Raw genomic sequence first — 21995 nt, forward strand, 5'->3', positions numbered from 1 at the left:
CCCGTATGCTCGGCTAGAAGTTCGGGAATGCCGGCCGCAACGTGAAGTGGGTTGGCTCTCTTCACTCGTCTACCCGATATAGGACAGTATAATTCGCTCTATTAACACTAGTTCTATTGCCACTTATACACGCGGTTGGTATCAAGCTTACATCAGATTCACACTTAGCATGTTCTCACAGACGTGATCTACCTTCTAATCTCCTTCTCCTCCTTTCCGCTGTAATGGCCTTCTTAAACTTCGCTGCCTCTTCATTACTTAATTTTGCCTCGGCTTGGCTTTCTGGTTTGGTCACTTCTTCAAATAGCTTTGCGCCTAGCATATCTGCGAGCCGCAAAACTCGTGTGCTGACTGTAGCACCATCTCTTCGGTTCTTACCTTCGCGTCTGCTAGATGCGATTCGCTCAATGAAGTTCCATAGTCTACCAGACGGTTGCAGAGCGCCTGATTTGGCAGGCTCGCGGGACGGCATCCATTCGGAGGCGAGACGCAGACGAGGGGGAACCTTTGAGTCCTTTGATTTGACCACGTAGATAATACCCTCTTCTTCAAATCGCTGGTACGAATTTTTTAACGTTTCTTTATTCACCGCCTCAAAATAGCTGAGATCACCTTGGTGATAAAGCGTTTTACCGAGCTATTATTATCGTTGTTAGTCGAGACTTTTTTTCTTTTTTTTTTCTTTTTAGCTTTAATGTAACCATTAGATAAATCACTTACCAGCTGGGCCGTATTATGCGCTTTGGCAGCTTCAATCCAAATGCCATTATCCTGCTGCCCAAGGGGAGGAGTAAGTCCCATCAGCGACACCGCGGCAAGCCAACTAGACTCAATAAACGGCCAGATTAAGAAGCAGTAGAAATCGTAGTTCTCTCTACCAGCGGCTCTCTCTTCATCTGCAAGCCCGATGCTCAATATACTGCCATGCTCGTCTCTCTTGAGGTTGAGAACACGGTCGTCTTCTAATCCAACTAGAGTCTTTTCTAAGTTCGCCGCGAGTCCATCGCCTGGGAATATAAACTCTCCACGGAATAGTGATGATAGGAACAAAATTTGATCCCGCAAAGCATCATAAGATATTTCCTGATGAGCAGGACCTCCCCCTAATTTAACTCGCGTATACATGCTAGCGCTGATAAGCGCTTCTGAAATAAATAGGTGAATGGTCATGTTTCGGTCTATTGCATGTTAGTATTGCTTTTGTAGAGATAGCGGAAGAACTCGTGTGCATATTACGAGTAGTAATTTGAATAAGAATTTGCGTGGGGAGCCATAACTCCATAAATTGGCTAAAGGGGGGAGAGAGCAATGTCTGAGGTGCAACTCACAGAATGAAAGCTGGAATCTATCCACAGCGTAGTATGTCGGTTCTGCCAAATCCTGCACGACACCGACGAGATCTTTTCCCAGGACATCTAAACCACGTTCTATAACGTCGGATAAGGGGGCGTTCCCAAAATGTGCAACGCGTCCTCCCTTTGCTCTTACTCGTGCGATAAGCCATTCGATCCGCCTCATAAGTTCCGACTTGCCCACACCACGACCCCTAAGTGTTAGTAGTACTGTACCGATCAACGCGGTAGGCATCACTACAGATACATCGTTGATATCCGATAGGACCTTGTACCCCATGGTTCGTAGTAGTTTCTGCTTGATGGCGGCATTTTCTGGGGTTTTGACATCAAGCCGCAAGGTTTCGGGGGATTTGGTGATCTTGGTTAGTTGGTCGTCGATATAACTGCGTAAGCTCCATGGCTCGTGAAATCGAACATCCACTCTCCCCAATCGTAATGATAAAACGGACGAGCCACCGCTTAAGAAATCAGCTAGGTTCTCCTGTTTCTTCGGAACGCCGAGTAGTTCAGTTACGTAGCCTTCCGTCTCGATGACTTTGTCGTATTGTGTACTAACCGGGCAAATAATGGCATCTTGGACTCGACCTGACAGTAAACTATCAAGAATAAAGCTTAGGATGCCAAACTTAGGAGAGAGAAGCTTCCCTGTCCTAGACCGCCCGCCTTCAATGAAACACTCGAAATTATATCCCCCTTGAAGTAAAGTATCTATATAGGCTTGCACAAGGGTGGTGTATAAAGTGTCGTTGCCAAATGATCGCCTAATCCACATCGCACCTTGGACCATAAGTATTTAGATATTCAACACCAAGTGAGATTGCATATGCACTTACCCGCATGTTGTAAGAAGCTTCCAACGACTGGCATATTCAAGTTTTCGCCTGCAACAACAACTGGAAGCCCCAAACCCAACCGATAACATATTAGTTGCATCGAAACATAATCTACGTGGGACCGATGAGAGGGTAGAAAGATGATGCTCTGCTTCTTCTTCTCCGCTATCTCTGCTACTTTTCTCAACCGCAAAACTTCCTCGCTGGAAACATGTATTCCTATTCATCTGGTTAACATAACATATTCATACTTTTCCAAACGCTCGGAATCTCCCAAAATTACAGACCCTGATGGTACGCCCGTGTGAGCAATTGCGTAACCAAATAATATGCGCCTCTTATGAATGTCTTACTCTCAAACTTGCAAATCATGTCGTTGGTCATCTTCTCCGCGACTTCTCGAATGCTCGACTCTATAACGGCCCGCCTTTGAGCCTTTTTACTAGCGAAATCTTGGTCGTCTTTCTTGAGCCAGCCTTCCTTCTCCTCGACCTCCAGTCTCCTGTCGGCAAGCTGGGATATACGGTCCTGTAATAGTGGTGCAGATACAACCGCGTTCTTCATTTTCTCGGAAAAGCCAGGGTAGAATATGGGTTGTCCGATGAAATTGTCGTAAGCTCGCCACCCAGTACCAGAGATGTATAGAGACACTTCGCGTAAGAACCTAGACAAGTCAAGGGCGGCCACGGATTAACATTTCCACAATGGATAATAACACAAGATACGGGATTAGATAGCATACTGTAATGGCTCGGATCGAAAACGAGCCATGTTGTGCATTAAAGGCTCGTGGTCGTCATGACGGCGAGCTTCCACATAGCTTCTCGGCTGCAGGGTGATCTGGTCACCGAGAATCTGGAGATCGGGCGCCGAGTCGCGCGTAGGGTCGTCGTCATGCGCCATGGTGCTGGTGCTATTATTTGGGCGATGCGACTACGGGATTTAGGAGAATAGGTGATGCTCGCATTCGCTGCAGCTGAGGGTATCTCAGCAATCTGAAGTTATAGAGCATTCCATGCTACGAGTAAACGGTTGGCCGGACACGTATCTAGCTGCCATAGACGAGAAACATAGGCGAGTTCCGAGTCTCTAGATTCATAGGTTTTGGTTTTAGCCAGCGATTATTCCAAACGAATTTCTCAGCCATGAAAAGTAAAAATGGTGAAAGGTTCAGTATAGAAAACGTAGGTAGCTTATAAATAGGTACGCAACTTCCTTTTTAAAAGTTCGACTTGCCACGAGGAACACATGTAACACAGCATGTAACGCGCTGCAGCTAAAGGAACCGGTTAATACCTAGACCTAGGTACCAAATACCGAGGCTTTAAGACATGTAAATCGCCTGCAGCCCTGGAGCCACTAGAAGGCAATTCCGTATGGGCGATATTCTCCACTATCATGTACCTAAATTAGCTAGTACATTAGGTCCCTAAATGCTAGAAGTACCTAAGCGTCTACCGGTAGAACTCTATCGATAGAGAACGATCATCTTTCAATCCAATCCAATTAACATTTCAACTTTTTGTCATACCTACTTTCATCCATAAACTACTGGTATATGACATGACGAGAACAGCAACAGCATGGCGTCAAACAATACCAATAACCAGTCCTTGACCCATGAGCTCCTCTCGCGCGCCCATAGCCCCGATAGCACAAACCGTATCTACTCCGAAAAGATCCAACACCGTCCTCTCTTCCTTAAGCCCACCTCTCCACCTCCGTCCAACGCCCGCGACGCTCGACGTAGAGCCCGAGTCGAGAAGCAGAAGCGCCTAAAAGCGCTGAAGCCGAAACCCCTCTCGGCGCGGCAGCGCCGGAAGCTTGGTCTCTACGATGTCCCAAAAGAAGGTCGAAAGTATACCATCTTTGAACCGCTCAACCAACTATGGTTGGGCTACATTCGTGAAATACTCGGCAGTGAGCTATACACCGGGGGACAGGGTGCCGCCGCTAAACTGAGTGCTGCCGACCTTCACGGTGCTAAAGTTGAGGTGTCGCGCAGTAGCTGTCCTAGTCGTGTCGGCCTACAAGGAATCGTGATCAAAGATGCGCGCTTCGTCTTTGAAATTATTACCCCGAAGAACCAGATAAAGACTGTGCCCAAGGAAGGGACCGTGTTCCGTATCAGCGTCCCACCAGTTCAGCAAGGAAACACTGTAGACTCGGCCCAGGATCAAAAGGCATTCATTTTCGAGGTTCATGGCGACCAGTTTCAGTATAGGTCAGCTGATCGTGCGAATAAAAAATTCAAGCCTCATTTCCTAGAGAATCTTTGAGCGGCTTCACTTTCAGTAGTAACTAGTTACGTACTTAATATTTGCTACGTATCCAAATGAGATACTCGCGCTCATGTTGGCGTCATATCCAATATCATATTCGGCAGACTCCCAGAATTATTCTAGTCTAAGAGTGCCAATACTAGATGGATTCAGAAGAGGCGCATATCACCAAAGTATCCCTCGCGGGCCTATGGAGACTTGCCTAGTATATGTCCAGCTCAAAGGATCTTTGAAGAAGGCATAAGGTGTATCTAGATGGAAGGCTCATTGAAAAATCGGTTATGAGGAATATAGCCCGACGTCTTGCAACCACTCCGGGCTAAAGCTTCCTTCGGTTAGTCACTCTCAGACATCCTTGGATAAAAAAAGACCATTCGTCTCTCGCGACGAGCGAGAAGTCATCAAATCAAAAGGATTTAGACGAGCTCGGATTATAAGGGGGAAAGCACCCATAAACCTACTTGCCAAGAATAAAGTGGCAGCTAGACGGACTTGGATTGTCGTCTCATGCCCTGCTTTTACAACTTCCAGGGTGAGAAGATTTCACTTTACCAAACGAAAAACTTGTACAAGGTCTTTCTATCACAAGGTGTGTGTGACTGCAGTCCTCATGTGCCGATTCAAAATTATATGCTAAGTCGGAGGTAAATAAACCATTCTCGTCAGGGCCAAAAAAGCATCAGCATCCCTAGGCTACCTAGACGTACCATGTAGTTAAGATAGTTACGCGTTGCTTATATCTACTACAACGTCAAGCTCTCAATGACCTAGCCTCCAAACGAAAAGGGGGAAACGGAAACCCTAGGATAGTTCAAACCAGAAAACAATCGGCCGAACCCCACCTCTACGCGGGAACAGCAGCCGGCAAGCCCGCCTCCTCAAGTAAGATCTGCGCAGCCCTGAATAGCTTCTCATCGTCAAACCTAGACGCACACATTAGCCGCCCATCACCCCCTTATACTATGTAAGCAATCAGTAAATAAGAACACTTACCTCCGTGCAATAAGCTGCAACGAAATCGGCGCATCCTTATACCCCTCCGCGCCGTGCTCCTTCCACAAATCATAGATATACTTATCCTTTTCGCTCAGGGGCTGGTACCCCTCAGGGTACTCATACGGCTTCTCGCGTGCGGCGTCCCCAACTGCGTCCGCGGCAGGGAATATGATGGCTGGGTAGTCGAGCAGATTCCACTGCGAAGTATAGCCCCAGTAACGGCTGGTGCCGTGCTTGGAAGCGACGCTGGGACCCGCAGGCGACAGAATGACGTCGACGGGGTTTTCGTTCAAGAGCTTCGCGTAGGCAGTACGATAGTTGTCGCGCTCGCAAATGGCTTTCCAAAGAGTTGCGATGGTGTGCTGCGTTACGTCCGGGTTCTCGTGTAATATGAATTTAGATAGAGGTCGCCAGGGCTCGCCGGACGAGTCCACGGCGGCTTTAACGTCGGCGCCGCCGTCGGCAAAGTACAATTTTGCCTATTCACGCGTCAGTAATGCTTCTGGGAGATACCCCATACGAGCAAGCTAGCCCCGTATATGGAAGAAGATTAGGCGTACGATAATAGACCACGCCAAGTCGTGTTTCCACGGCTTCCATTCCACAATTTCGATATTCGGGCTCTTCTGTAGCTTTCCCACCAACTCATTAACGGCCCTTAGAATAGGCGGGTGTGGTCTCACAATGCCATCGTTGTAAATAATACCGACTCTGATTTTCCTATCCGGGTAATACTGCTCCGAGTCTCTCCAGTCCAAGCCGACTAGGCCTGGCTGCCTGAGCCAGGGCTTCTGGTCGATAATGGACTTGGTGAAGACCCGGAGACCCTCGAGGCTGGTGGATATGGGACCAGTGGTCGAAAGGATGGATTCGGCACCAGCCATGGCGGCGACCCATCCGGCTGACGGAAGCCGCTGGCTGGTGGGCTTGAAACCGAAGAGCCCGTTGTTCGCTGCGGGGACACGGATGGACCCGCCAATATCCGTTCCGATTCCGAGAATCGAACCCCGGATCCCAATCAGCGCGCCTTCTCCGCCTGATGAGCCGCCAGCACTCAGGGTAGTGTTGTAAGGATTCGCAGTGATGCTAAGGTAATCATCAGCACAGTAGGTCTTAACCCTTTAAGATCGGATTAACTGATTGCTACTCGGCCATGCATTACTCACCCGTATAGGTTAGAGTCCGTCTCAATCTGCATCAACGTCTGCGGTTGAGTAGTTCTCGCGAAGATTACCGCCCCAGCACTTTCCAGATACTGGACGATTAAGGCGTCCTCCTCGGCAACTTGACCGACCCAACCTACGAATCCTGCATTTATATCTTCACCTTTAATGCTGATGTGCTCCTTAACACTAATTGGGATGCCATGAAGTGGACCAATAGGCTTCTTGTTAACGGCGAGATACTCGTCCAGCTTAGCTGCCTTTCCCAAGGCTCGTTTCGGTAATAATTCAGTGATGCTGTTCGTAAGTTTTTGTGCCAGGCCGGCACGTCGCAGAAATGCATTAGTAACTGTGGTCGAACTCCATTCCCCCGAGGTTATTTTCTTGACGAGGTCCTCAACATCTGCGTTAGTGATTTGGATTTCCTGTTCTGTCAGAAGTTTCTTCGGGATTCCGGTAGTATTGAGAGGTATATCTTCCTTGCGTAGTTCCGGCACCGGCGGGCGGATCTCTGCGATAGTCGCATCCCTGTGTCGCTGGCGATCGGCTGCTACATCCTGCCATGTTGCTCCGTTGGCGATTGTGATCGTAGCGGGTGCCATATTAGCGAGTTTTTTTGTAGCAGATTATGCCACTCGTGTTTAAATGTAGAATGGACTTAGTTTGCGGGTGCTTGCGAATATGAACTTCTACATTCTAAGACTCCAACTCCAAGTTCCATCTCGAGATACCAAGCTATATATACCTGTAAGTAGTCCCTCACAGTACGATAATCCGTACGGGCTATAGATGATCCAACAGGTTTATCAGCATATCGGTGAACTCCAAATCCAGTTATGGTTGCAGAAAGCTTCACGTTAGATAGCGATATGACAAAGGTTAGTGTATGATAAGTCAAGCCCATGCAAGATATCGTAAGTAGCTATAAGCCGAACCGCGCAAACCTTGATCACTGACATACATCCTGGTCGAGATAAACACGTCCCACACACCATCTCTCATGTAACCAAATGTAACACGAGTGCTTTCTATATGGTATTGGTATGGTTAGGTTAGGCAGGTAGGTACCTATCTATAGCGGGGTCAGATTCGGTGTATCAATTGACGTCGATCTAACCTAAGACTTCCTATTGGTCTTTTATACTATTTATGTATATGACCGGGCTCCAAACTCCTTGCAGGTAGTTTGTGAGTGAAGAACACTACGCCGCAAACGAGATAGGATGGGGTCCAAAGGGCGAAATAAAACCCAGCTTATTAATAACACTGAACGTGCGCATTGTTGGTCACAGATTCATCGTGACATATATTACCCTCTTCAATCTATGTCTCAATAGACAAGTAGTATGTAATCTGGCGATGATCGTGTTGGTTTCGTAAGAGAAAATGGAAACCGATTAGCGTAATGGAGACGAAGCCGCCAAAGGATGAAAAGAAATGGAGATATAGCTTAACACGATATGCAGGGGATACTTTCGCGCTTTAACGCCGTTGCTGACAGCTTTCGAATATAAAATCGGTTTCCTACGCTTAGTTTAATAGCATTAGTATTACGGCAATTAATGACACCGGACTACTCCATACTCTCTCTCTCTCTCTCTCTCTCTCTTAGTTTGCGCCATTCTGGGAGAAGTTCATGCTGTAACCACCGGTCTTCTCATCTTTTACCATTTTGAAATTTTCCGTGCTGAGACCAAATGGCTTCAATATTCCGTTCCCAAGCTGCACGCATTCATTTCGTCAGTGGTCAAGTCCAAGATAAGAGGCACCTTCATTCTGTAGTTGCAACTTACATCTTTCAATTTTCCCCACATCTCTGCCATCTCCTTTTCTTGTGCCGCCTTTGTTCTTGAGGGGAGAATTAGTAATTGCGTCTGAACAATCTTCCTGTCTGCGGCGCTGAGGTTTGTCATAGCCGATAATAGCTTGTAGTCCTCTTCGGCACCAGCTAGATTTGACCAACCGCCAAGCTCACTCCTCGCCCTAGCTCGCCTCATCAAGGCTTTTGCTCTTATCCTAAGGATATCATTGTGCCGCTTCTGTCTTGCAGCTTCGGCAGAGTCCTCCTCTTTTGCGGCCGGGGCACTTTTTTGGGCGCCGGAGCTGACGATCTCCTCTTCAACTTCGTCGTCTTCGGCGCTTGCATTTTTTTGCTTTTCTTCGCTCTCTTTCTGCTTAGCTTCTGCTTTTTCTAGACGATCCAGGCCATCAATGGACTCGGTGGCGGGTTTGATAGCTTCCTTCCATTGCTCTAGTTTCAGATAACACGCAGCGAGATTAGACTTTATGACGGCAAGCTCGTAGTCGAAGTAGTGTGGACAGACAGACGCTGCCTCTTCATATTTCGTAATTGCACTTTCGTATCTGCCTGAAGCGAATAATGCGTTTGCTTCGGATTTTTTTTCGTTGGATTCCCCTAAAAGATTCTAAATGATAGGATCGACATCACATAATTAGAGAAATGAGCTAGACGATTACATGTTTCCCACGCATAGATGAAAGATGAAAGATGAAAGATGTATACGTACGGCTTCTTCTTCCGGCGAAAACCTTTCGGGAACTATCAACTCATCTTCCGCATTTTCTTCCGCATTTTCGTCCGCCGTATTTCCTACTTTTGTTTTATCGGGTTGCTTTCCCACCGCCTCTGACGGGCCTGTCATCGCTTCGTGATAAAAGATTCTCAGAGTTGAAGATTACCCTAGAAGGTCGATGCCCGATAGGCACATTAAATGGAAGGATTACGGAAGAATCTGGCTTTTATTCAAGGTTACGTAACTTGCCTGAACGTATCTATGAGGTAAGTTTATAGCTACCTCTAACCTAGCATGTACATAATCATGCAACTCATTCAATCTTTTAGGTTCTTAGGTACCTACTGTAGGTACCCATTTAATTATGCAGATACACGTATGAGGACCTTAGATCCAACCTTGAAGAGGCCTAAGGTTTGGTGCCTGTCAGCCCCGCCTTAACGCAGGCGAAGAGTTTACCCCGCCATAAACTCAGCTTGAATGCATTTTTAGGCGGGGTAATCTGCCTTATATTACTAATATTACCTACCTTGGGTTAGGTACGTACATGAGGTCGACTACCTTATATATTACCTAGAGGTATTCTCACTGCTTCGTACATACGCATTAGACCAGCCACTTCTCCAATAGCTCCTCAATATCATAACCAAATGCGATGGCGCCGCGTACAGAGTAAGTCAACACGGTCTCGCCAATATCCACGGCCGTATATACTAACGACTACCCTCTCAAGTTTCCCTCCTATAAGAGCCTGTCTCTTCGACATGGACGGTCTCCTTCTCGACACCGAAGATATCTATACTCTCTGTATAAATCTTATCCTCGAAAAGTACGGCAAAAGTACTCTTCCCTGGTCCATCAAGGCCAAGTTACAAGGCCGACCGGGTCCCGAAGCAAACGCGCTCTTCCATGCATGGGCTCAGCTGCCCGTTAAGGAATCCGAATACCTCGGCCAGCTTACTGCTTTACAACAGGAACACTTTCAAAACGCGAAGCCTTTACCAGGTGTAGAAAAGTTGCTTGGTAACTTAGGGAGGACGCGATGGTGGGACATTAAGGATGAACAAGGAGTAAAGAACGGGGATAAGGGAGAGAGCGGCGGAAAGACGCAGCAAAGAGTTCATATCGCGCTGGCGACTAGCAGCACGACATCCAACTTCACCGTCAAAACTGCCAAATGGACCGAATTATTTGCAGTGTTTGAGTCGCACCGGAGGGTACTAGGCGACGATAAGCGTATCCAGCCCGGTCGTGGAAAGCCCATGCCGGATATTTACCTACTCGCACTGAAGAGTATCAACGACAGCCTCGATCCAAGTGAAAACCCAATCACGCCGGAAGAATGCCTCGTCTTTGAAGACAGTGTCCCAGGAGTCGAAGCCGGACGACGAGCGGGCATGCGAGTAGTATGGTGCCCTCACCCTATGCTAAAGAAGGAATACGAGGGTCGGGAAAAAGAGATCCTGGCTGGTCGTATGGGAGAGGCAGGCGACGTTGACCAACATCAGTTGGGAGAAATCGACGACGGATGGGCCGATTACTATCCTGATCTAATCAACTTCCCATACGAAAAATATGGAATAGCTGTGCCGCCAGCTGAGGTGGAATTAGATGCTGCTATGAAGGTGAATACCAAGGACGAGCTCATCGCCCAAGACACGAAAACTGCGACAGCGTAGCGATTAGAATATGACAACGACATAGACAGTATGTTAAGTGCTTATATATTACCATTAACACTCTGACCAACTGCGCAACGATAGAAACAGGAGTGTCATGATGACTGAACCTAGGTCACTACTACTACCTAGGTAGCTTACCTAGGTAGTTATTATATTAATAATACAATAATAATGGAATTGATCACTCACGTAGCAAGTTATACAAGGGACACAGAATCATAGATTGTTTGTGACGCGGTAAAGTTCGGTTGGAAGAAGAATGTTAGCTGTCAGTAAATATCCCATAAACTAATTTTTCCATCTTTGCTACCAGCTGCTAGCCAGTGAGCCTCTTTCGCCATCTTAATCCGTCGATCCTTAACTGTAAGCTGGGTCAACTTAGAGGCAGCTACATTAGTAGACTTTTGATTATCAGAAGAGATATTGGTAGTAACCGCCTCGTTTTGGGATCTCTCGTTAGCCTCTACATTGGCAGTGCCTCGCTTAGGGAAACCTAATTTCTGGCCGTCATCCAACGTTGCAAAAGCAACTGCGTAACAGCCAACGTCGTGCCACTTCAACACTGCCAATTCGGACATAGTCTTGGCTGAATAGACACGCACTTTCGAGTCCCATCCTGCAGTTGCAAAAATCTTGCCATCAGATCGAATACGCAAGCTTTGTTGCCCTGAATGTTTAGTATTGATAGTTTTCAGGGGTTTCGTTTCAATGACCGGCTTCTCCTGTCTCGGAGGTATCTCGGGCCTCAGCTCTGATGAAAGTGCAGCTGATAGTAGCGACGCGCTCGAGGCCTCGGCACTCTTACTGTTCATCTGCTTCGGATGTTGTGATTCCCGGATAGGGAAAGTCGCGGTAGGAACCGGGTGCTTCGCGATAATAGCATCAGCACCAGAAGTCAAGAAATAGTCCTTGAGGGGATCTAAATCGAGGGAAAGCACCGGTTGACTATGCACTTGTGCTCTGTATAGTATGTCCCACGTTTCACTTCCAAGTTGCGCCACTACTGCAAGGCCGGATTCGTAGGCAACAGCAAGAGTTAGATGGCCTAAACGCCAAAACAGACAGAGAGACATAACCATGCCTTTATTCTCCGTCTTTTCCCCTAGATTAACCGTGTGTAGCCGATTCTGGCTTGGAAGTTGGAAAATATCAACCTACATAAACGGGTGAGCGGGAAAGTCAATGGAAGATGTTTCCAAGTAGGGAGAAGGAAAGCTAGCAGACTTACAGCCTCTGTCTCTAGCGTATTGGGTACGGCAATAAGGAGCTCGCCCTGAGTAGGATCTTCTGACGTAGGGCAGGACGCAAAAGAGCAAAAATTCATAGTATTCACATGAAGTACATGCAGAAGCCACGGTTGCGGTCGTTCAGGCGCGGATTCGTCGAGCGGCAGAGCGGTGCTCATGGTAATCTCATCTTGAAATCCAAGTTTCCATACCGCCAAGCGGTTGTCTCTGCCGTGTCTGAGATATACATCTTAGTCACGTGGCAGCCCATTGCGAAATCAAGTTTAAATAAAAGGGGGTGGGATAGATATAGGGGTAAATGCTGTGACATGAGACTAGACATACGTGATTATCTTGTCGTCTCCCCAGTCGGATATGCCGAGGATAGCGTTTGTGTGAGCGCGCCAGACAGCCCGGGGACGCATGATAGTAAGATCCCATAGTACCACGAATCCATCTGCATCTCCAGATGCTAGTCTCTGGGTTTTCCTGACGAAAGTAGTGACATGCACCTGGGTGCGATGTCCTCGAAGGACTGACTTAGGCTGTGCAGGCTGATGTTGAGACATGGCTTCAATAGCTGCTGGCCTTTGATAAGCCGTGAATAGGAGGTCTAATCCCCTTTACCCACCATCGCCGAATAAGGTGAGTGAATAGGGGTCTGTCTTAAGAGCTAAAATATGCTGGGTAAGGTATTAATATTTGAGCAGACGTGTATTTACATTAGGTACCTTTGGAGAATGTAAATATACCGTAGGTATGAAGTAACTTCTTGAAAGTTGAGGCTATTATTAAGTACCTAACCTAGGTAGGTATCGACGAAAAAGAAGTCGTTAAAAGTTGTCATGCCTTAGTAGGTAGTAATGAGCTCTGTAATGCATACCAGGTACCAGGTAGGTAACCTTAGCTAAGGTAAACGTAGGATCGGTCGCATTGTGGGGTACATTTCGGTATAGTTCAATATATACTTTTCGCATAAATGCTTATAGTATTGTATACCCGATATTAGGCACTAAAAGCGTGTGTACACTTGAGGGCACCTAGGTAAACTCCGAAAGGGAAACCCATTATTACTATTATTTTACCTAACCAACTCACAATATCTAATGCTTCAATCCCGCCTCTATTCCCGCTTCCCTCTGGTAGAACTATGCCGTCCTGGGTTGAAGGAGACCTTACCGTTTCCAGACTGTCGAGCCCGAGACGCAGGTCGAATGTCTCTCCTAACAATAATAAATACTAGGTACCTCTCAGCTTCTTATCACTTATACATCCTTAATATATGTAGGCTGGCCGGTCCAGGAAACAGTAAAATACGCGTTACAATTAGTCCGACCAAGCCGTTTTCCCGCCCAATGGACTACATATTTCTCCGATAGATTTGCACGTTATTACCATCGGTCCTAAAAGAATATTAGAAATGTGGCTCGTGATACAGACATGCCCAATGACAGCATGCTAGACAGCATGCTGGACGCAAGCAACTACCCGCAGTTGAGCACATGGAAGGGCTCTTGTTTAAGGCAACCATTTTACCTCTTTGCCTGCATACTGGAATGACGCCCTACACCTATCTTCACCTTCGAAAGGAGTCATATGATATCGCCTGCGCTGTCTATGTTGCATTACGCCCTGCGAGCTGGCCGCTGGAAGTCCCCGTCGGCTCTTCTCTCGGGTTTGCTTGGATGAAAAAGTTTGGTGGCTTGCAGTTAGCAAATCAGCTAACCTAACAATTCATAGCCATACCCGTCTCGGCGTCGCGGACATGAACAACTGAATGAATATAAGGCTCATGACGCTCATCACATAGCTTCAGGTTGCCGTTCACGCCGCAGGGCCGGTGAAGACGTACCTGGTCAAGTCTTACCTTATTACGGCATCGCTTGCACAGACCGAATAACAGGGGTTGTGTTTCGACGTTGAGACTGGCCCAGATTCCGATCACGCTGTTAGTTGAAACGGAAAATCATCCCAATCAAACATCAGCGAAACCACTGTGGATACGAACGATCAGTGCTTCTATATCTCTCACAACCACCTTTAGAATTTTTATCTTCTACTTCTGTGCAGTACACACCGACGTATTTATCCAAATGAAGCATAATCCTCACTGGTCGCACCACTTTGAACGGGGCTATGGAAATAAATCAATAATCTTCTAACCGTGAGGGTTATATCATTACTTAAAGACTTCTTGGTAACATATATATCAATATCCACCTACCCTGCTTTGAAAAGCTTGGCAGGGTCCGGTGCATTGGTACCTACCTAGGTAGTCATCCCACATAGGTATAATAAACCGTACTCTTCGCAACTTTTGCCTATGCTTGCTATCCAAAGGGTATCCGCTAGAGCTCCCCGGAATTTCGGTACGTTCCAGTTCCCTCCTGGAAGCAACTTAAGCCGAAGCACTTCTCTAACAAGTACCTCTTGTCACGGAGTGCGGGATGCTACCATATCTGGGGCGGTGGGGTCCTGCTCGGCACCCAAAGGGGATATGAGTCGTGGGAGGCCAGCCTTGAATGATATGGTTGGTTAACTAAACCCCTAGGCCGATCTACGTCTTAGCTATAGCTGCCACTAATAATGTGAAAGGTAAGAATTTACGACCAGGGGTTGTTTGGCAATAGAGTCTCACACCCAGAGCTACCCCTGTGATATGTTGAATTAGTGGTTAACCACCGATCCGTCCCGAAGCCTTTTTTGCACGGGACCGGATTCCAAGTCCATGTTGATTTCCAGAAAATATAGCAGAGATCTCAGCGACGCTTATTAACAGGCGATGAATTGTAGACCGGCTCGGAATTTGAATACAGGTATGTAGATGACCACGCTCTTAGATGAAGCCATTGTCAAAATTGGGTTGACTCTTCTTTCATCCTGTGGCACGCTAAGAATATCTCATGGAGAGCTAGGCTCTAAATTTTTATTTCAAAACTGAAGTACTTATCTACCTCCTAGGTTATACAACACTCGAGCCATCTTCAACAGAGAGGCTGTGTTCCTGTTCTTCTCTGTCATTGCATCTTTCCCCCTCCTAGATCTGTCACATTGTTACGTGCAAGTACCTAGAGAAGAAGCAGCAGCATATTCGTATTAGTTTACCTAGGTCTCTTACCTTAAGTACCTAACCTATTTGTTTCAAGTGACAGTCCATCGTCCTGCAATCGATTTTTTTTTTTTTTTCACTCCATCTATATAGGATGGTTTCTATCCTAGCCTTCTCTAACTTTGCCTTACCTTACTTTGAATAGTGATTCAACCTAACTCTTGACCTTTCGGTAGAAAAGAAGAATAGATAACAACAGTAAGGGCAAAGATCCGAGATCCTGGCCCCAATCATAAATCGGCACCACGCACCATTCTGTAACGGTACACAGATTTCGCCTGGCCGGAAGCTTCCAATCAGCTGGTGTTGTCTCGATCAGAATCCGAGACACCTGGCGCATCTCTTAAGATCCTGTACCTGAGCTCGTTCATGAGATAGACGGCTACTTGCATGCAGCGCGCCATACCGAGCCCTCTTACCTGGTCCAGGCGAACATCTCTACTTCCCCCACCATTGACTCCAGGCTTCAGAGGTATTTGCACAGCAGCATTCCAAGTAGATAGCCTTTCACCAACGGCATAACCGGAAATAGCAGAGTAAAAACCAACTTGGTAGCCGCGAAAATAGTACCCGACTACTTGCTTTGCCGGCGTTCACTTTTCTAAAGGCCGGAAAACCCCGTTTCGATCTTATTCTCTTTGCTCGTTCTGATTCCCGCTCAAAAGTCTTGGTGCAATCAAGGGCTTCGTCTACCGTAGTCCTGGCAGCATACGACGTCGCTTCGTTGAATGCCCTCGCAGTGGGCTACCCAACCGGCGCTCCTGCGCCATTCATGCATCACTATGCCGAGCAGTTCTCGCCGCCGTGTACCGTTAGTGGCGGTTTCTCGAACGAACAATTCTATCTCCCTCCTTCGAAACGCCGAAGGCTCTCCATACTTGATCCGCCCTCGAAAAATATGCCAGAAAAATCAGGCAGGGTCTCCAATATGACATCCTCGGATGTAATCCCCGTTAAGAGCAGGAGAGTCAGAACGGGTTGTTTAACATGTAGAGAAAGGCATCTTAAATGCGACGAAGGTACGCCAGACTGCCTAAATTGCCGGAAAAGCAATAGAGAGTGTAAACGAGGTGTGCGGCTCAACTTCATCGACATGACTTGCAAAGAACCACCGTGTATCCCTGCAACAGAAGAATGGGCAGGTATGTACAATTTTATTATGCAAGTGTTGAAGATCCTGTAGAAGGCTGATTCCAGGCGTAGTTCACTTCCAAGACGAATCCCGCCTGATCGCATCGGAATACAAAGGAGGGCTAGGAAGATACGCAAGCCTTGATAGCCGCCCTCCCTCCCTGCCGCGAGAATCCAACTTTAGTACCAGATCTCAGATTCAGTCGGGAGCTGTTGAAAGCCTAGAAACTCAAGTTAAATTAGAGAGCAGATCCACGACTGTAGCATCCCCACCACATAATTATTATAGTGACCGCAGTCAGACAAATATGGATCTTGTCGCTGGGAATCATCCACATTCGCGGAATAGTAGCGAAACTTCTTTTATGGGACCTCCGGGACTCGGGCGCTCAACCGGGTATAACAACACGACATCAGATCCTTTTGGCTCTGCCAAAATCGAAAACAACCGGGCTGTGTCACATAACGGATATCGAAGCGATGATGTGTCAACAGCGGCCTCCGTGGCAGGATACACTGGCGTTGGGCCACCATCGACTTTTAGGGGAGGCTCGGGGGATAGCAACGTGGAACCGGATGCTGATGTGGGCGTTTTGACACCTTCAAGCGAAAAGTCGGGGGAACGGGAATATCTCAATTCGCCAGAAGAGTTAAGGTTTATGCAGGTATTCGTCTCGGAAGTAGGCATCTGGATGGACAGCCTCGACAAGGAAAAGCATTTCTCGCGCCAAATCCCCTATCATGCGCTCAAGTGCCCGATGCTCCTAAACGCGCTTCTCGCATGCGGGGTGAAGCATCTAACGCTCACGCAGCAATATAGCGACGACAAGGCGCTCTTCTATTACGACACAGCGACGACCCAGCTCCTGCGCAGTTTACAGAATCCCGAGCGTGACACTGCCGAATGCGCAACCACCGCTGTAGTGCTCAACGTATACGAAATCATGAGTGATAAGCCGACCAAGAGGATGAGCCACATAGCAGGTGCGCGAGCTCTTATTCGAGAGTGCGGATGGAATGCCAAGAGTAAGGGCCTAGGCGCAGCGTGTTTCTGGTTGAATGTGGGCATGGAGCTTCTCTCGTGCTTGGCCTTTAACTGGCAGACGGCATGGGAACCAGAGAAATGGGGACTCGATATGGATTTCAACACGGAGAAGGATACTGGGAACGAAGAGGTTTGGGTACATCGAATCTTCTATATCGTAGCGAAGATCGCCAATTTTCGTGCCAGCATTCCCAAATTCCAAGAGCCGAGCCCTCACGACGAACAGGTCCGGCTTCAAACTAGGTACGCTGAGTGGCAGCGCCTTAAGAATATGTGCGACGATTGGAACAACTCGTGTCCTCGTCCTATGCACCCATTCGGTTACCTATATCCTTCTCAGCAAACGGGGACAGATAATTCGCTATTCCCAAATGTCTGGTATGTTGTCCCTGCTTTTAAACTACAGGCCGCGCTCTTTTACGATCAGTGCAAACTTGCAATCAGACGGTTAACAAATTCCCAGGCTCATCAAACGTGCCGCCATCGTTGGTAGGCTTTATTATCATACGGCGCAATGTTTGCTTGCGCAGATAAATCCCATCCTTCCCAAAAACTCCGAGGAAGCGCGCGGGGTTCAGCAACACCATGCTCATCAAGTCTGTGGTATTGTAGCGCACACCAAGGACCGCGGCGTTGCCAGTGTCTCGATTCGGTCCCTAGCCATCGTCGCAGAAATCCTGACCGACCTTGCTGAGCAGCAGGAAGTGGTATCAATCTTGGAGAAAATCGACCACGAGACCGGTTGGAAGCTTGCGGGTGTCATTCAGGGCCTTAAAAAGTCTTGGGGCTGGGAAAAGATGGGGCAGAACGGACTCGCAGCGCAATTCTTGCCTCGAGCTGGCGGTGGTAGTAAGATGACAATGGGCCTGGAAGGGCACTATCGGCGGATGGAGTCCATTCATGCCAACCTAGCCACAAATACTACACCGTCACAGCATCAAATGATGCCTACCGTTGCGCAATCTGGATCTCAGCAGCTGGCGGCGCCGCGGCCGATGCATGTCAACCCATTGAGCTTTGCCGACTTCAGTCTCCCAAACCATCCTTACCAGAATTGGTACGAACCACCCAGTCGGTCTAATGCTTACAGTTGACAGGGTCTCCTGTGATACTTACGCAAACTATTTGAGAAGAGTATATTTTGATATAATTGTATATATATAATGGAAGGTTATAAAAAAAAGGCTAGCCTAGGAATTTGCTATTGGACTCGCATATTGGGAAATTTATTAATACCTTCAAAGTCCGGTTTTCTTTTGGTCCTCATCGCTTGCCCCTCTCTGCTATACCAACTTCTTCACCGGTGGAGTACGAACCTTACAGCGAGCAATGGTATGTATGCAGAAACCGTGTGAGCAAATCGGGTCAGGTCGGGAGCTTGGTATCAGCAACAGTTACTTTGGGAGCACTTGGTGCGTTGACAGGTCCAGGGCATGGGAAAAAAAAGTTTGGGTGAAATGCATTCTCCAATGATACTCTCGCTGCTGTGGAAGCACAGAGAAATATTCAAGACTGTCGGAATGGGGACAGTCCATACAATAGTTAAGAAGCTATCTATACTAGGTGACGATCTCGATAATATGCTCAACCGTAATCCATTGGCCGGGCCTACATACTGGATAACTAGGAAGTAGTTCAGTAGAGCGCGATGTTACGGAGGACAGGGGGGGCGATATCCTTGAATAGGCACTGCTGTCAGGAGGGTTATTCTTCCTGGGAAGAATCTAGCTTGCTTAATAGTAGACACGGGCACTCCAGTAGCAAGGGACGTGTGATCTGGACAATCTTGGCACCAACCACTACTACCTCTACTCCAGCATATGCATGTCAACTGGCCGAACGAAGGTCCGCAAGCCAGCGCTCGAAAGCGCGAAGATTAACTTTGTTACCTCGTTCCTCTACACTAAGTAAAGGCCTCAACAGCAGGCGTAGAACCTTATAGTTATAAAGGCGACAAGAACTAATTTTCTGAGAAAGCTGGAAGTTAAATTAGCCGCTTTGCATATGCACGAATATGTTCCATGAATGAGTTGGGGTCATATACTAGGAGATCTTAAGCATTAAGACGAGAGCCCAAAAGGTCACCTTGTTAACGGCCATATATAGACCTCCTTACCCTAAGGCAATTGTTAAACTGGAGATAGTTGTTATTACGAAACGGTTGTCGGATAAACCAAATGTTAACATATGCAAGTATGGAGAGAGGTGATTAGGCATAAGAAGTAAGGAATGCACGATATTACATGTCGACTTCGTAATGCCGGCACTTAGAGAGTTCACGATGAATCTTCGGGTTTTGTATCTGTTTATGTCAGAAGGTGAACACGATTATGATTGAATAACTAAGGGCACATGTAGAAGGCTATACAAATAATAATTATAAGCGTTTCCCCAATATCTCCCCTGAAATTCATCGTATCTTACAAACTTAACCAGGCAACGGAATTCCTCACAATCTACTACGGGACCTCTAATAGGGCGGTTAGCTACCTAAGGTACCTAGTATTATGAGGCATACCTTCACAATAAGAGTGTATGAACGCGTACCAAGTTGAAGAGACGAAGGAAGAAAAAAAATAGCCCGGGTGGGATTTGAACCCACGCCATTTCCAACCTCGACATCTCATCCAAGTTCGTTGCTCGGAAGCGCGTTATGATGGAGAATGTGCTACCACTACACCACCAGGCCTTCAATTTTATTGTTCGATGTTAGACGTATAGTTTCTTGATATCATATGCTGCCTTAGGTACGCAGGCATCCACCAACAGCAGTGAAGTGACTTATGTGTAAATAGTAGCCTACCTACCTGGTACACACTCACAAAGTGTAAATTAAAAATAGGTTCCAGTTTACGTATTTCAAAATATGCTGTACCTAATGTATTTTGACCGGCTATGTAATGCCTAATTACTACCCCTTATCACGGGCGGAATCTTTTGCGCTTGGAGGACTTTTCGTAGGCAATACCGAATCCATGAGAGAATAACACCGGTCATATATGATAGGATCTAGTATGGCGTAGTATTGATATATTTAACTAAACTTGTATAGGTATCTAAGTAGGTGGCTTACTGTGATATGTATTTAACTAAGATACCTTTTGGTAACAGACCAATATCAAGCAATATCCACGTAGTTCGTAACGTCTTTGAACGTTTCCAAAGCATGTCCCAAGTATTTTTGTACAGACTTGGCCCGGGCTGTCATATCAGAGCCCAGAAGGAGTAAAGGTTCGGATTCTCGTCCAGCACCAATGCCTTCTCCAACAACTACCTCGTATACTGCTTTCATTCCCTTGTCCTTATCGCCCAAGGCGAACTGTATACCGGGTATGTCCGCACCAGCGAGAACTTGTAATATCATGTCGGAAACAGAGCCCTTGTAGTCATCCGGCATCGGCTTCTTGCCTGGCATGGTAGCATTGGCTATGTTGGTGTTGAATGCTCCAGGGACAACTGTTAATGTTCGAATGTTATACGGAGCGACCTCCTGCGCCAGGACTTTAGTTATACCTATCGCCAATTTAGTACCTATTCACAAGGCTAAGAAAAGTTAGTAATTAGTAGACGGCATACCATCGAGACCAGCTTTAGCTCCAGCATAGGGGCCCATCGTTTCTCTGCCCTCTAGTGAAGCGCCACTGCTAATGTTCACAATGGCGCCAAACCGCCTCTTGCGCATATGCGGGACTACGGCTCTGATCAGACGTAGAGGACCGAAGTACATGGTCTCCATCTGGCCACGAATCTCATCTTCAGTTGCGAGTTCGACAGGAACCAGTATCGAATAGCCAGCGTTATTCACCAGAACATCAACCTCTAGACCTGATCGCTCAAGCTCTTCTATGACTTCCGGGCTGTTGTGATCGTTAACGTCCAACTTCAACCATCTTCCTCCTTTACTCTCGACTTCAGCCACGAGCTCAGGCGTGCGTGAGGGGTTCCTCGAAGTAGCAATAACAGTATGGCCGTTGTCTAAGGCTATACGTGTGAGCGATAGCCCGAACCCGGAGGAACATCCGGTGATGAGCCAGGTCAGCTTCTCCTTAGGCTTGATGAACTTGAAGGCCATGTTTGTTTACCTGCCGATATTAATAAACGAGGTAAAACTTAATAGTTTATATGTAGAGCGGGTGTTCGTGTATCCAGAGATGGTGTTACATGTGTGAACTGGAAAGGGAGGATTTATGGTTACTTTATAGATCTGAAGTAACAGCCAAGCTTTCTTAACCCGTGCTATAGCAATATGTAAACCTGGTGATGACAGAGATTCTCTATTATCACGGGGAATAATTTAAGTGGCCGGTACACCGGCACACCTCCCGGGTTACAACATACTGGTTTCTAACATATTCTCCATACCTGTCGCCAAAGGTACCTAACTTATTTTCGTTTCTTAGTATAACAATGCCTAATTGGTTAGAAAAGCTACCAGATGATTCTAGGCGAGATAGCTTAGCTAGATACTAATCTACCCTGACCCCCAACAGTATCCGTACAGCTAGCTACCTACCTCGGTAGGTACCTACAATATACCAAAGCGATACCAATCACCCCAAATTCCGCGTTGGGGCCTTGGTGTGGGAATATACGTAAGTGGTCATGTAAGCTTATGCATACCTAAAATAAACCCCAGAAG

At 47.1% G+C, this 21995-nt stretch overlaps 8 protein-coding genes and 1 non-coding gene across 9 annotated transcripts; 3 read left to right on the forward strand and 6 right to left on the reverse strand.

The window, feature by feature from the left end:
- Nucleotides 1-79: 79 nt before the first annotated feature.
- F4812DRAFT_448225 (acyltransferase-domain-containing protein) lies at nucleotides 80-3559 on the reverse strand. Its single transcript, XM_047935846.1, has 6 exons — nucleotides 2931-3559; nucleotides 2476-2852; nucleotides 2189-2407; nucleotides 1329-2132; nucleotides 721-1178; nucleotides 80-637 (listed from the first exon to the last, which is right to left on the reverse strand). Exons 1-6 carry the CDS (start codon nucleotides 3089-3091, stop codon nucleotides 176-178), a joined length of 2481 nt encoding a protein of 826 aa, XP_047785335.1. The 5' UTR covers nucleotides 3092-3559; the 3' UTR covers nucleotides 80-175.
- A 212-nt stretch (nucleotides 3560-3771) lies between these two features.
- F4812DRAFT_453826 (RNase P/MRP, p29 subunit) lies at nucleotides 3772-4467 on the forward strand (the record flags this gene model as incomplete). Its single annotated transcript, XM_047936537.1, has 1 exon — nucleotides 3772-4467. The coding sequence occupies one exon, from the start codon at nucleotides 3772-3774 to the stop codon at nucleotides 4465-4467; it is 696 nt and encodes a 231-aa protein (XP_047785336.1).
- Nucleotides 4468-4890: 423 nt separating this feature from the next.
- On the reverse strand, nucleotides 4891-7734 carry F4812DRAFT_289993 (amidase). Its single transcript, XM_047931129.1, has 4 exons — nucleotides 6633-7734; nucleotides 6027-6552; nucleotides 5464-5945; nucleotides 4891-5393 (listed from the first exon to the last, which is right to left on the reverse strand). The coding sequence occupies exons 1-4, from the start codon at nucleotides 7229-7231 to the stop codon at nucleotides 5315-5317; spliced, it is 1686 nt and encodes a 561-aa protein (XP_047785337.1). The 5' UTR covers nucleotides 7232-7734; the 3' UTR covers nucleotides 4891-5314.
- F4812DRAFT_289984 (uncharacterized protein) lies at nucleotides 7735-9573 on the reverse strand. The gene is made up of 3 exons (XM_047931128.1): nucleotides 9158-9573; nucleotides 8423-9055; nucleotides 7735-8351 (listed from the first exon to the last, which is right to left on the reverse strand). Exons 1-3 carry the CDS (start codon nucleotides 9290-9292, stop codon nucleotides 8238-8240), a joined length of 882 nt encoding a protein of 293 aa, XP_047785338.1. The 5' UTR covers nucleotides 9293-9573; the 3' UTR covers nucleotides 7735-8237.
- A 43-nt stretch (nucleotides 9574-9616) lies between these two features.
- F4812DRAFT_290038 (HAD-like protein) lies at nucleotides 9617-10978 on the forward strand. Its single transcript, XM_047931130.1, has 2 exons — nucleotides 9617-9835; nucleotides 9897-10978. The coding sequence occupies exons 1-2, from the start codon at nucleotides 9819-9821 to the stop codon at nucleotides 10840-10842; spliced, it is 963 nt and encodes a 320-aa protein (XP_047785339.1). The 5' UTR covers nucleotides 9617-9818; the 3' UTR covers nucleotides 10843-10978.
- Nucleotides 10979-11011: 33 nt separating this feature from the next.
- On the reverse strand, nucleotides 11012-12908 carry F4812DRAFT_290048 (WD40 repeat-like protein). Its single transcript, XM_047931131.1, has 3 exons — nucleotides 12417-12908; nucleotides 12074-12308; nucleotides 11012-11999 (listed from the first exon to the last, which is right to left on the reverse strand). The coding sequence occupies exons 1-3, from the start codon at nucleotides 12638-12640 to the stop codon at nucleotides 11115-11117; spliced, it is 1344 nt and encodes a 447-aa protein (XP_047785340.1). The 5' UTR covers nucleotides 12641-12908; the 3' UTR covers nucleotides 11012-11114.
- A 3200-nt stretch (nucleotides 12909-16108) lies between these two features.
- Nucleotides 16109-18450, forward strand: F4812DRAFT_453830 (uncharacterized protein; the record flags this gene model as incomplete). Its single annotated transcript, XM_047936538.1, has 3 exons — nucleotides 16109-16322; nucleotides 16384-17734; nucleotides 17820-18450. The coding sequence occupies 3 exons, from the start codon at nucleotides 16109-16111 to the stop codon at nucleotides 18448-18450; spliced, it is 2196 nt and encodes a 731-aa protein (XP_047785341.1).
- A 1483-nt stretch (nucleotides 18451-19933) lies between these two features.
- On the reverse strand, nucleotides 19934-20045 carry F4812DRAFT_t155. Its single transcript has one exon. It is a non-coding gene; the product is annotated as a tRNA-Met (tRNA).
- A 429-nt stretch (nucleotides 20046-20474) lies between these two features.
- Nucleotides 20475-21428, reverse strand: F4812DRAFT_453831 (putative short-chain oxidoreductase; the record flags this gene model as incomplete). The annotated part of the gene is made up of 2 exons (XM_047936539.1): nucleotides 20475-20869; nucleotides 20933-21428. The coding sequence occupies 2 exons, from the start codon at nucleotides 21426-21428 to the stop codon at nucleotides 20475-20477; spliced, it is 891 nt and encodes a 296-aa protein (XP_047785342.1).
- Nucleotides 21429-21995: the final 567 nt, after the last annotated feature.

Source organism: Daldinia caldariorum (genome assembly GCF_022478825.1).
Source record: "Daldinia caldariorum strain CBS 122874 unplaced genomic scaffold F4812scaffold_32, whole genome shotgun sequence".
Taxonomy (NCBI): domain Eukaryota; kingdom Fungi; phylum Ascomycota; class Sordariomycetes; order Xylariales; family Hypoxylaceae; genus Daldinia; species Daldinia caldariorum.